At 37.0% G+C, this 13,501-nt stretch overlaps 1 protein-coding gene across 2 annotated transcripts in view; it reads left to right on the top strand.

Moving 5' to 3' along the window:
• Bzw2 (basic leucine zipper and W2 domains 2) overlaps positions 1–13,501 on the top strand; it is a 56,239-nt gene that overhangs the window by 4,124 nt on the left and 38,614 nt on the right. Inside the window, exons 1-2 of one of the 2 annotated variants that reach the window (XM_004839597.4) lie at positions 10,428–10,548; positions 12,715–12,779. In XM_004839597.4, coding sequence (XP_004839654.1) covers positions 12,722–12,779 — 58 coding nt within the window. In that variant the 5' untranslated portion in view covers positions 10,428–10,548; positions 12,715–12,721. Of the gene's footprint in view, positions 1–10,427; positions 10,549–12,714; positions 12,780–13,501 lie in introns of those variants that run through there. The other variant, XM_004839596.4, reaches the window with a different exon arrangement.

The raw sequence follows: 13,501 nt of genomic DNA, 5'->3' as shown, positions 1-13,501 counted from the left end.
TTTTGCAAACTGAGAAAGTGATCTGCAGACAAGTCCAAAGAAGGAGTGCAGATACACTTAGTTCAGCTAAGAAAATCAAGACGTGACAATAGTGATTTTCTTCTGTGCCTCCCAGGCTGCCTCAGAAGGCATTCCCCAAAAATACAAAATCCATTACAGCCAGTATCAGCATTTTAGGATAGCTGTATTAATACAGGGAAATCAGACGGGTCTCAGGACAAGGTGTGCTTGCTAGGCCTTTACTCGTGGTTTGCTTGACTGGATTCTTACTTGGACACCTACTTTCTGATTCTTGTAGCTTTATAGTTTATGTTTCTTGATGTTTAAAATTTGGAGGGCAGATGATGGGTAGCCCAGTAGTAGCGTGCTTGCTCAGCATTCTTGAGGCCCTGGGTTTGATGCCCACCACTGCCAAAATTTTTTTCTTTTGTATTTTGTGTATGTTAAATATTTTCTAAATGTCTTCCTGGACTTTACTTGAAGGATTTTTAGAGAGCATTTAATTGAATGAAAACCTGCCAATCTTAGCAGGTCACACACAAGACTACTTTCCACTCTTACCTTACTTACTGTGCTGCCTGCATATTGAGGCCGTAGATCTCTTCACCAAGCATCTTTCGGGCAGTTTGGTGCCAAGTGCGGTGATTTGGCCTGTTCTGAATGTGCCGTGTGTTGAGTAAAGAGTGCCAAAAATGCTCAGATACTCATAATTGTAAACTATCTGCTTTGACAGTAAAGGTTTAGGTCACTCACTGAATGAACCAGTCCTTGTTATAATGCTGAAGAGACAATGCTCTCTTTATTCGTTCTTGATTTTTAACATTAGGTGTTTCCCTTGAATTTTTTTTTAATGCCAAAAATAAAGAAAAAAATGTAATGACAGCATAAACAAGAAAGAATAATGCCTCATGTTAATATTAAGGATAGTATAATACTTTAGCTATTTGTAATTCTTCTAACTCTAGAAATATTAATATTTTAGTGGAAAACAATTTGTGTAAGATGGAAAATTAGAGTTTTTTTCATATTTCAACATTTTTATGCTAGAAGAGGACCTTTAAAAACAGTCATCAGATGTACTATATTGTTATTTTTGAGGACTTCCAAATCCTAAGAAAAGCCCTGGGGCAGAAGCGGGCAATAATGAAGGCTGATGGCGTGGTTAACAGTGCTCTGCACTGTAGAGAGGGTATCATAAGCTACTGCCGAGTGTGCAACCCCATAAAGGTCTACTATCATCCTTTTCTTTTTGTTTATTCACTCGGAGGTCTTTAATGCTTTCCAAACTAATCTGGGTAGCTTCCTAGGTTTATGGTCATTTCTATGGGAAAAAAACCAACGCGACAGATGTTTTTTCTCAGTGTGCAAGGTAATAGAGTGGAGCTGTTATAAACAGGAAGAAGAAGCCCAAGTTGATGGTGCAGAGGAAACTGCTGGCCAGTGGAAGAGGATGTAGAACTGGTGTTTGAGAGTGTGAAGACTGTGCTTTTGTTAGAGTTGAGCCTCTGCAGGAAACAATTTAAAAACTGGATCCTATAGTGATAGAAATCATGGTGCAATAAATTTCCTGAGATTTATATGTCCCTAAGAGGCAGTATTTTTTGTTAAATCCTCTTTTTTAGCCATAGTGGTTATTTTCCTTAATAGAACTCCATGGAGAACTTGTTTTGCATTTTGGAGGTAACATATGCTAATTCAGTTTATCCAAGTACTGAACCAGACTTTAATTTTTATGCTCTACTCTATCTAATTCTAAACTATAAAATCTATGAAGCAAATAATGAAAAAGCTGCCTTTAGGAATTGTATAAATAACGTTCCAAGACCTTGCAACAACTTTGGCTCTCGGGTGGTGCCCTGAGTGGAGAAGACACTTGATGAGGTTCCGGCCCCGACTCTTCCATCTGTGACAGCTCCAGATGGGCAGGGATGTTTGCGCTTTGCTCTCTGCGGTGTCACCAGTGCTAAAATGAAATGCATGGCCTCGGCCATGTGGTTTGACATCTCTGTGTAGATCCATGGTTTTCAAAGTGTTCCATTCCTCCTGGATGTCAATTATGAGTTACAAAGTAGAAACCACAACTGTTAAAGTAGTAGTAAGTATAGCTGCCATCCAAATGCACGCCATGTTCTGTGTCTTAGCAGAGCAGTGATTGTCAGTGCTTGTATCCGCATACTTCCAGATGTTTTGTCGGTACTCAGAACAAATCGCCAGCTACTAGATAGTGACCACCATGAAACTTGTCTAGTCCGGTCCCTGCTGCCTCTATTGACCAGGTTCAGACTGGAGTAGTTGACAAACTGGTAAATAAAGGAATAATTGTCCGTATTTGAGCCTTGTTGAAAAAGTAATTGAGAGGATTTGTAGTACTGCACTGGTCTTTGTTTTTTGTTTTTGTTTTTGTTTTTTCAATTTGAATTCAGGTGGTCTACTTCTATACAAAATTATCAAGGAATGCATCCCCATTTCCTTGGTGTGCTGTAGCCCATGAAGTCCTAGGCTGGCTTTCAGCATTTTTAACCGGTTCCTGTTTTCATTGTATTACAGGCATGTGTGTGTGTGTGTGTGTGTGTGTGTGTGTGTGTGTGTGTGTGTCCTTCCATCAAATAAAGGTCCACCTTCTCTAGACAGGCTTGGGCACACCCTACCCCAGTCAAATCTGGGATGATGAGGCAGAAGTTTCTTGGTTGGAAGAATTAATAAGTAAGCAAATGTTTGGACTCATGCCCACCAACACCTTTGAGCTTCCTGAAGGTCATTATCATGTTTGATTTTTTTGCTGAGCTGGGTTGAACCCAGGGTCTTTGCACAAAGCTACATCCACACCCCACTCCCCTTCATTTCAAGACAGGGTGTCACTAAGTCAATAAATCGTCCAGGCCTCAGTGTCCCGAGTACCTGGGATTGCAGGCGTGGGGCACCAGCACACCCATCCAACTGCCTACCACCGTGGTTTTCACACAGTTTCAACAAAGCAGAATTCTCCCACTGGTTAGCAGATGAAGGTATTTTTTCCAGAAGATCTTGTATTCTTTCCTTCTTGATTAAAACTGAAGAGGATACGCTTCAACACTTTGCTGTAATAACTGACCATCTGACTGCCCAGTAGTCGAAAACACTCCATCACTTCTGTCTGTCAGGCCTCTACAAACTGACCTGTTGGCCTGTGTTTGACATTCTGCTCCTCACTGCTTCTCATCTCCTGGTTTTCCCTGTCTCACTAAGGAAGGCCTTTGATGTGTGCTGTCTCCAATTTCATGTTCCAGGTGGAAAGGAAATCTCGCATAAAAATCATCTTTCTCAGGGGGCTGGGGGTTTAGCTCAGTGGCACCGCACCTGCCTCAGAAGCACAAGGTCCTAAGTTCGATCCCTGATACCAAAAAAAAAATCATCTTTCTCCTGTGCTAAGTCTGGCTCACCATCTAGTGAGCTGTCTTCAATGAAGCAGCACTTTTCTGAAGAAATGAGCCTCGGAGATGAGAAGACTCTTTATAAATACTACCTTTTCCTTTTATTAATTTCAAATGCATAGTCATTTTCCAAAAGGTTCCATAAGACAATGTTAAAGGGTTAAAAGTATTTCCAAGCAAGGGGTAGTACTGGGACACCAGGGCGGAGTGAAAGGCTGAGAAGTAAACATAACTTTTTATTTTATGTCCTTCTACACTGTGTTAATGCTTGTTGTTGTTTTGCCCCCAGTTTAGAGTTTAAAGGGGATAATTAAAATAAAAGGATATAAACCATTTTTTCTAAGCTTAAAAATATAATGTGATAATTAGACTTTAAGTTTTTACTCAGGAATTAAGGATTTTATAATATCACTGTGTGTAGTGATTATTACAGAAAGTTAGAGTTAGAGATATTTTTTCTTAATTTGTCCCTAAATTTTCTGTAATCTATATGGTAAGCTTAACTTCATAATCAATGATTTTTAAACGAATTCTTTTATCTACAACAGGGTTTTTTTCTGCACACCTTTATTAAATAAGCAAGCTGTATCCATTATATGTAAAATGTATGAGATTAATATTTATATAAAATAAATACAACATGATAAACCCAAGCATTACCCATTACCCAAGCATAATGGGTAAAATAAGCTCAGATCTTGGCAGATATGGAACCTCCAAATCATCTTGTGAAATTATATATTTACTCTGTCGATTACTTTTATTAATACATTTTTGAAATTGCTTTTGAAAAGTATATATTAGCTTTTAATGCCATACATATAAATCAAGCTCACTGATTTATAGTCATCTCTCACTTTCAGTTAACAGGGCTGTTGTCAACTTGATCACCTAGTCTTTTGTTTCCTTTCAATATTTCAGCATTTCATTACAAATGCATGCAGAAGGGTGTGTGTGCCAGGAGGTATATTGAAATGGACAGGCGGACAGCTTCTGAAGGACCACAGGCTTCCCCAGATTAGACTCTGAAATATCAGATGATAGCTACGGTTAAACCATCCATCACAGCAAATTTTTCATCATTGAGGATAATTAAGAAAATATAGACTGGGGGAGATTCTTTAGAAAGGGAGGTTTCAGAACCTTATTAATTGAAAGAGCATTGATAACTGGCAACATCATAGGTTTTTGAGGGGAAAAGATCTTTCAGTGAGTAATTCTGGGATGCATATTTTAATCAGTTAAATTGCTATGTAACATTTTGTGTGTACATGGGTATTGTTTTGATATTTTTTTAAATATGTAGAAAAATAATGGGTTTCACTGAGAAATTTTTAAACTTTTCTGTGCAGGAGTCGTAATGTTTTCTTTATGTATTTGTTTTGAATTAGTGAAGGTTAGATTTGTTCTTCAAAGCCTCCGCTCTTTTGTTGTACATGTGCATGCACACACATACACACTTTTTTTTTGCTTACTCTTCTCATGGTGGTGATCTTAATGATTGATTTTCCTCACTCAAGACTGTAATATGGAAAAATATTTCCAGGGCGGGACTTACAGAGACAGCATAGGGCATGGGTAGGCAGTTTGTGGCTCACTTAGGCCAAGGATTTCATGTAGTTCAGGTTTGCAGCAAGGTGAAACACGGCCTCTTCTGACGCAGCAGTAACAGCATTTAAAATGTTTTTTATCTGGTGCTCAGGAATAATGTATTTATTATAGACATCTTTGTGTCAGAAGTTAATTTGTTTTTTTCCTGGAATGCACAATCAGTACAGCTGAGTTGTTTCCTATTTTACAGTTGAGCAGTTTCTGAGGGATTTGGTAAATTATGTTACCTTTCTCTGTGGTAAGCTTCTTTCTAAGGAGCCCCAGAAAATACAAAATCTCCATGGTGTGCAGCTTCCTGAGCTTTTTTTCAGCTCCCTAAGAGCCCTATGGCTTCCTGTGATTTGCCTTTGCTCTCTGGCTCTATGTATATGTAATTATTTTTATTTCTGAATGATTGGAGAGTGAATTTCATGCACTACATCCTTTTATTTCAATGTATATTTCTTAATGTTACTTTTCTTACAGAATACACAGTGCAATGTTAAGGAATTTAACATAGCTGCCATAGTTGTTATGTCTTTATCTGGAACAGTTTTCTAATTTTTGTTTTTTTAGAGATATTAAAAAATACAGGCCATTTGTCTAGAAAAATGTTCCTGGATAGGCATTTGTTTCTTCATGATTAGATTCAGGTCATGCATCGTTATCTGTAAAACCACATGAGCAATATCATGTGCTTTTCATTGTAAATCCTTTGAAAATATGTGATTGTCCCTTTCCCCTAGTTAAGGTATTGTCTTGTTTCTCCAGTGTGTAGTTACTCCTTTTACCTTGGTAATTTATATCAGAATACTTTGAGGCTACATATGTATCCTGTAGATCATCAGACACATACTCGCCCACACGTACATTCATCTAGATTTAGCATACGTTGATGAATCTTGCATGAATCAATTTTTGGTGTGAAGATTGGAAAGAGGCAAATTTTCTAACTCCGTGTTTCCTTTTCTGTTTAATGTTAGCATTCTACTGAGAAAATGCTTTCCCTTCTCCCCAGTTACTCCCCTTTCCATTGTGTACTGATCAGTTATTTACTTCAGAATGAACATAAAGTGATACAAGTATGGTCCTTTGAGTTCAGTAGATTTTTAGTCATTGTTTTCTTTTAAGTATTTTGGTGATCAAGTTGTCTTGGGCTAGGGAAGTCAAATTTTCCTCAAGATGCTTCTGTGTTGTTTTAATCTTTTGATTTTTATTTTCAGCTCCCTAACACAAAATGTCTAGATTCATGGTAAATGTTCCTTGCTCCAATCTTGGAATCAGCCTTTATTCAAGGACTTTTGGTTTCTTTTAGTAGAAAATGATATCTAATAGCGGAGAATATAATTAAGATCATGTCTAAATATCATTTCTCTTTATGCAAGAATACTATTGTTTGTAACTTGGAATTGGTTGAAATTTCAGGAGAGGGTAAAATTTAAATATATATAATTTTCAAGAAGTGACCTGTATATTTATACTGTAGAAAATCCAGAGAAGTATAGATAAGAATAAAATGTCTCCCTGAGCCCACTGCTCATTGAGTGCTACTGTATTTGTGTAGCCAAGATCATATCATGTACACAAAATTTGTCATTCTGCTGAATATACTTAGCATATATTGTTTTCTCCAAGTAATAAAAATAAGACAATTTCATATTTAGTGATATATTGCATTTTAAAATTTCTGTTTTCTTTATCTTTTTGTTCCTATTCATTATTGCAACTTCCTGAAGTTAGAAAAGTTTATTCACTGATGCTCACCTTACTGTTTTGTACATCTCTCCTTAAATTTCTTATTTTGCCTCTTCACCACCATCCTGTGAATAACATAACCGTCCTGTGAATAATGTAGAAATACATCTGTTAGTATCAGAGACCAGAAAAGTTGATTTTATGCATTTTAAAATATGTGTTTTGTTTTGTTTTTTACTTATCGAGACAGGGTCTTGCTATGTATGTAGTTCAGGGTGGCCTGGAACTCGCTCTGTATCCCAGCCTGTCCTCTAACTCCCCACTATCCTGCCTTGGCCTCCTGAAAGCTAGGATTCTAGGCATGCACCTGTCTTCTAAATATGTATACTTTTTTGTACTTACTTTAAAGAACATTTTTTCTAATCACACTTTTACTTTCAGATAAAATTGTCTAGTAAGTGATAAGTTGGTTTTGTCTGAATCCGCATTTGGCAGATACAGACAAGCCATTCAGGGGACTATCTGCTTAGTCCTTGGTCTGGAAGGTTCAGTCCCTTGCCTCACTTTCCACTCCTAAGACCAGGGCTACCTCTGTTCCATTTCATCCAGTATAGCTTACAGCCTTAACGCTTGAGGTTTGGGACAAAATCTTTACTGTGGAGGGCTTTGCCGTGTGTGCACGTAGGGTGTTCAGCGTTGCCAAGTGGCCCCCTCGGGGATAAAATTATCACTTCTTCTTGATAAGTTCTTCTCTAATGTCTTACACAGAGCAGGCATCCAAAAGCGCTTGGTGTGTCCCTAAGTGTATTGAAACCACAACTGGACGTTTAGCTGTCCTTGGACACTTCCTTGTGTTATGCTAGTTTCCTCAAAATTTTCAGGATTTACAAATTTTAATATTGTAAGTATGCAGTAATTATCATCATGTTATCTTGTAGACAAAGATTCTCAGAATCTTATCTAAATCAGAGGCTTTGGGACATTTTGCTATGAAAATACCCCGAAACATATTTGAGGGATGAGTTGCCTCAAAGCCAATGTATACTATTCTGTCAGTAATATTCTTCACTTTTCATTTTTCAGTTTTTATGTTTGTAAATTTTTGGAAGAAACATTAATTTTCATGCTTTTTGACAAAAAATGTTTTCGTTATTTTGTATTAAACAGGATAAGAATGAAGGGGCAGGCATGTAACAGCAGTTATTTTTGTATTACAGAAAAGAATATGAGTTTATTTATAAACTTATAGTTAGACTGTTTGCTATTTTAAATTTTTTAATAATTTTAAGCACTAAAACTAGAATTGTGAGAACATTTAATTAAGCTTTTTGTAGAGGGTGGATTTTGAGTATAAAGAGGCCATTAGTTACAAGACCAAGATAAGGATATTAAACAAGCTAATGTTATTCTGGGCAACAGATTGTTTATAGTGTTTTTATAGGCATAAAGAGCCAATTTAATTATTTTTGTTTCTTTGGAGAGAATTTTGTTACATTGTTACCAACCTCGAAGTTTCCTGGGTCCTAGATGTTCTTTAAAGGATTTCATGATGCTGTTCTTATAGTTTTAGCTTTAATGGAAAGGAGAATTGTTTGTAATTGTGGATAATTTATAATCTTTTCTTTCATAGATTATCCTGCTCCTTTAGAATATGAATTAGAAGGTAATTCTTAAGACTCTTGCTACTCAATACAAAGAACTTCATGAGAATAGCTCAGTTTCGTGGAGTTCTCTTTTGGTGTTATTTTTATCTTTATGAAACACTTTCTCCTTTGAAAGTGATGTTATTACTCTATACTTTTTAGATTCTAAAATCCTTTTCTAAAGTCTTAAAGAATATTAACTAAATACATAGGTTTCTCTGCAATGTGGTGATTTTTTTTTCCTTGTCCACTGTAGCTGTGTGACTTTGAAATTTGGGCAAAATGATCCTTAGTGCCACTTTATTTGAAATATGTTAATTAGATACTTCTATTCTTTGTGTTTTCACATTTTTTTCAACTTTCATATTTGTAGCTGTAAGCGTTGCTTTAGAACTGAGTTACCCAACAGAGTAGCTGTTAGTCACATTGACTACTTAAATTTAAAATTGAATCAATAAAAATGAAATAAAATTAAATATTCCTTCCTCAGTCATACCACAATTCAAGGACCCAATAGCCAAATATGTCCACTGACACATTGGACAGTGTGTTTACTACTGTATGATAATATAATAATAGAGATTATGATTCTAATGTAGAATGGTTCTGTTGGATGCACTGACTAGAACCTTTAGAGCTTTCAGTGATACAAACAGCCCGCTGCCGCACGCATGCCGGAGGTTCACCACCACTGGTCTTGAATATACTTCACAGCCAAGCTGAGCCCAATCAGGGCTACTCTCTGTTTTGCTAATGAAATTTTATTGGAATACAGCCATGGCCATTTGTTTGCGTATAGTTTGTGGCTGCTTTCAGGTTGCTACAGCAGGACTGAGTAGTTAAAAAAGAAACCATGTAGCCCACTGAGCTTAAAATACTCTTTCTGTCCTTTCATTGTGACCCTTGCTTTGAAGTACACATGTCAGAAGGTTGAGGTTGTGTGAATAGCATAATTATCATACGCATAGAATATGTTAGCGGTATGGCCTGTCTTTACAAGACAGGTTTTCCAAGTTTAAAGAAGACCAGTCAAAAATATAGCTAAGCAGGGCATACACCTGTGATTCTACCACCCTGAAAAGCTGAGGCAGTCCAAGCCCAACCCTGGCAAGTTAGTGACTAAGAAAAAGAAAAGATGAGGAAGGGTTGATCTTCAACACACAAAAGGGTATCAGACCAAAACTTTGTGTTATCTAGTTAAGAACAATCACTTCTTTGTCAGGACAGTTGGAAGATTAGGTCCTTCTCTGATAGATCAGCTACTTTCTAAAATAGAATTAAAGAGACAAGAACACCAGGGAAGACTTATCAGTCAACATCCAGGGTGTCTGTCCCTTACTTGGGCTGGGCAGCTAGCACTTTCACACCAGAAGGCCTGTGCTTGCTGCTGCCCCTTGCCGCACCTCATCCCCGAGTCTGGGAGTTAAGGGATGGGATCTGCTGGGGATGGGGACAGTCCTGTCACTAGATGTGTGGGTGACACACATCTAACATAGCAGACCCAAAACTGTCTCTTCAAACCTTTCAGTTTAGATTCAAACAGGAATTTTTTTCACAAGTGTTTAATTCATTAATAACTAGTTTCCAAATTTTTGATCCATTGATTATTTTTCTGATGCTCCTTTATCTTCTGAGATAACCCAGAAATCTAGTCTCTTATATGACTTGCTGAAATCCATTTTGTTTACCAATTTATATGCATTTTAATACTATTTCAAACCATAGAGCTGTCACATTTTGTTGGGACAGGAGATTTTATTGTCTGTGTTTGACTTACAGTTTCTTTTTCTTTGTGTATTTGTTTAGTGGAAGTCAGATCATGATGCATATATTGTACCTCAGATGAATTTATCTTTTGAGGATTCTGTTAAACTTTTTTTTAGCTGTCATATTTTTCGTTAATGTCAAATTGTAATGTGATGTAATAAACATAGAACAGAACTGCCTTTGTTACTCTTTCTTTGTTATTTTCTGAGGTTTGAGCTCCCACCATTTTTTTTTTTTTTTGATTGCAAGTGCCCCAGCTTCTCTTGGGCCAGGCTTTTGTATGTGCTCAGTGAGGACCTTATAAAGGCTGACCCTCACCAGAGCAGATTACAGTGCAGCTCAGAGAGCTAAATTTAGAGGGAAGCCGTGCCTGTGCCCCAAATAGTAACAGCTGTGAGATAGACGCTTAGTGAAAGCGGTGTCTTCAGTCTTTCACTACCTGGGTGAGTTTTTTGTTTTTGCTCTACATGTCGCGGGCATGTATGTTAAAATCTTTGCATTCTGTACAGAGGATGTATTGGGGGTGTAGAGAGTAAGCCCCTAAAACTGAGCTGTGTAGAAAAACTTGTGTGTTTCGAAAACCCAGAGGTTAGAAACACAGTAGTTCTCTCATGGTGTATATTTATGGTAATTCTCCAGCATCAGAAAAAATAGGAAAAGGTGCGAAGATAAAGTTCAAAAGGGAATTCCATGAGTTTGTATTCCAGACAAAAAGAAGTTTTAGACAAGGTTCACAATGTAATGTTTTTTAAGCTACAGAATAAAAACATCAGTAGAGAGTAACTGCTTGCACATTCGCCTGCTAAAAATATTTGAAGCTATTTGGACTCTTATCTTTTTTTTTTTTAATTTTAGAGTGTAACTTTAAACTCTTTTAACAGGCTTTTTGTTCTGTTTTATTTTTTCCTTAAAATAAGCATACATTTGGAATAATATTTGCCCAGTTTGGGAGGTGAGGGAAAAATATACAGCGTCATCACTTTTGCTCCAATTAAATGTTTGCCCATCCAGGGTGACTCTGATGCAAGCCCCAACAGAGAGCGTTCTGAATGAGTGTTGTAGTGAGTATAAACGATGGATTAGAAGCTCTGTTTCCAACATCCATCAATGAAAACGAGGTTACATTGAGTTTATAGCATTTGTAACTATTTCAAAATGTATCTGTTTCCCCATGTACAGACAACAAATCAGTCCGCTTTGCGTACCCTCACTATGCTGGTACTGCTATTGTTTTAACTCTCACATTGTATTAAAGGTATTTGGATTTTATCTCTTCCACTAGGTTCCTTCAAGTTGTTGATGCTAGCTTAGTTACCTATTGGTCTCAAAGCAATGTGTGAGTTCATTTTACTTTATAGAATTGATAAGAATTCCTTCAGTTCAAATGTTAAATTATGTTTTGTGTTTTCCACTTCATTTGTAATTAGTTTCTCTTTTTGGTTTTTTGAGATAGGGTCTCACTGTATACTGTAATTCAGACTGCCTTATTCTCAATTGTTAAGATATCTTATGGGCAAATTTGGCATATTTTTATCCTTAAATTTTCCTTGTATATATTATTTTATCCCCATTTAGCCAGAAAAGTTACGCTTTACGCTGTTCTAGTTAGTTGCTTGTTTCCCCACAAACAATATGCCTTGAACACCCTTCCATATTAGTAGAACAGCTTATTTGATGAGTATTTAATAAATGCCTACACCATCCCCAGTTTTTAGGTATGAAGACACAGTATTGCATAAAACCTCATTGAGGTAATTCTCTCATGAGAAAAAGTAACTACGGAGAAACACATAATAGTAAAATAGCAAGAAGTGCAAAGGATCCTGAAAAAAATTAATCTAGGTAAGGACAAAGAATGACACAGAGCCACTTATGTCGGAATAGTCCAGAGGCCTCTCTGAAAAGAGGCCTTTGAATAAATGTAGGAAGTGAGCCCTGGAAGGCTAGGGAAGAGCCTTCTGGAAAGAGAGACAGGCACACAGCTTCAGAGACCAGACCTCATGCTCTCTATAGGAAGCAAAGCAATGAGGGCAGTGTGGCTGGAATGCCATGAGTGATGGAAGAGGGGGGATTTCATATAAATACATAGCCGGAAATGGAGCCAGGGTAAGAAGTGCAGCACAGTTCGATCTCATTCATTCATTTACAAGGTTGTATCATGTCCCAGGCAGTAGCTAAATGACAGCTTCTTTAACCAGATTCATATTTGTGGGGATTTATTTAACTTCATTTTGCTCATGAGTTCAGCAATGCTGCAGTTAAACCTTTTTACAGATACACAGACAAACATATATTTGCATCCTCCTGTGGGTTTAAGTGTAGGACAAATGCCTAGTATAGGAATTCCTGGGCCACAGGTTATATCCATGTGAGTATTTATAGCTTTTCATCATATGCTCCCCAAAAGGTATTACGTGGAGTCCAGCCTCTGCCAAAGTTAATGACTGCGGTTGTTTTCCCTATGTCCTTTGCCAACACTTTAATGTTTTTGCTAGTTCAGTAGTTAAAAAAGTATTTTTATTTGTGTTGCAAGTTGAACACACACTGATAACTACATATTTCTATGAAGTAATTATTTTAAAATACCTAATATTTATTTTCTTTTTCAGAAATTTTATGAATAAGCATCAGAAGCCAGTGCTAACAGGCCAGCGGTTCAAAACTCGGAAAAGGGGTAGGTTTATGTTTATATATAAGGTCAATATTTAAGGTTGGAAGATAAGAGTTACAGTGATCTCTACTTCCACTTAACCTCACAAATTTATTCCTGTGAGATCCAAATGTAGAATCTGAAGTCAAACCATAGGATTGCCAATTCCTTAGGTCTTTGTTGGACAAGTCAATCCACTTGCCTGGGATATATATCTTTATAAAATTCAAACAATTGATAAACTTTGAAGTTTTTAACTTCACCATTTGTATTTGAGTTTTGTTTTCTTTGTTGTCTTTGTTTCTTTGTCGATGGCAAAGATGCTCATACTGTGGAATAAGTTAGGGAGAGCGGTACTGAAGTTGTTTTTGTTTTTTTTTTGGTACCGGGAATCAAACTCGGGTCCTTGTGCTTGCACAGCAGGCGGCAAAATTTTTTTTTTTTTGGTACCGGGGATCGAACTCAGGTCCTTGCGCTTGTGCAGCAGACGGCAAAACCACTGAGCTAAATCCCTGGCCCTGGTACTGAAGTTTTTTACTTTCTCAGAACTTAGGAAGCCAAATTAAATGTTCTGCCCTGAATACCCTTAAAATTCATAATATTTTCATGTGGCTTTTATTGTGGGTAGAATAGTAGTAGTAGTAGACACTGTGTGATGATGGCTGGTAAAACTTGTCTTTATGTGAGTGACTTGTTTTTTTTATTTGTTGTTTATTTTACCATCCATTTTGTCTGAAGAATATTTT

This window comes from Heterocephalus glaber, unplaced genomic scaffold (assembly GCF_053883595.1).
Source record: "Heterocephalus glaber isolate CG9 unplaced genomic scaffold, H.glaber_assembly_v1.0 deba00000676, whole genome shotgun sequence".
NCBI classification, from domain to species: Eukaryota; Metazoa; Chordata; class Mammalia; order Rodentia; family Bathyergidae; genus Heterocephalus; species Heterocephalus glaber.
The sequence above is the reverse complement of the archived record's forward strand: the minus strand, read 5'-3'. Positions and strand labels throughout refer to the sequence as shown.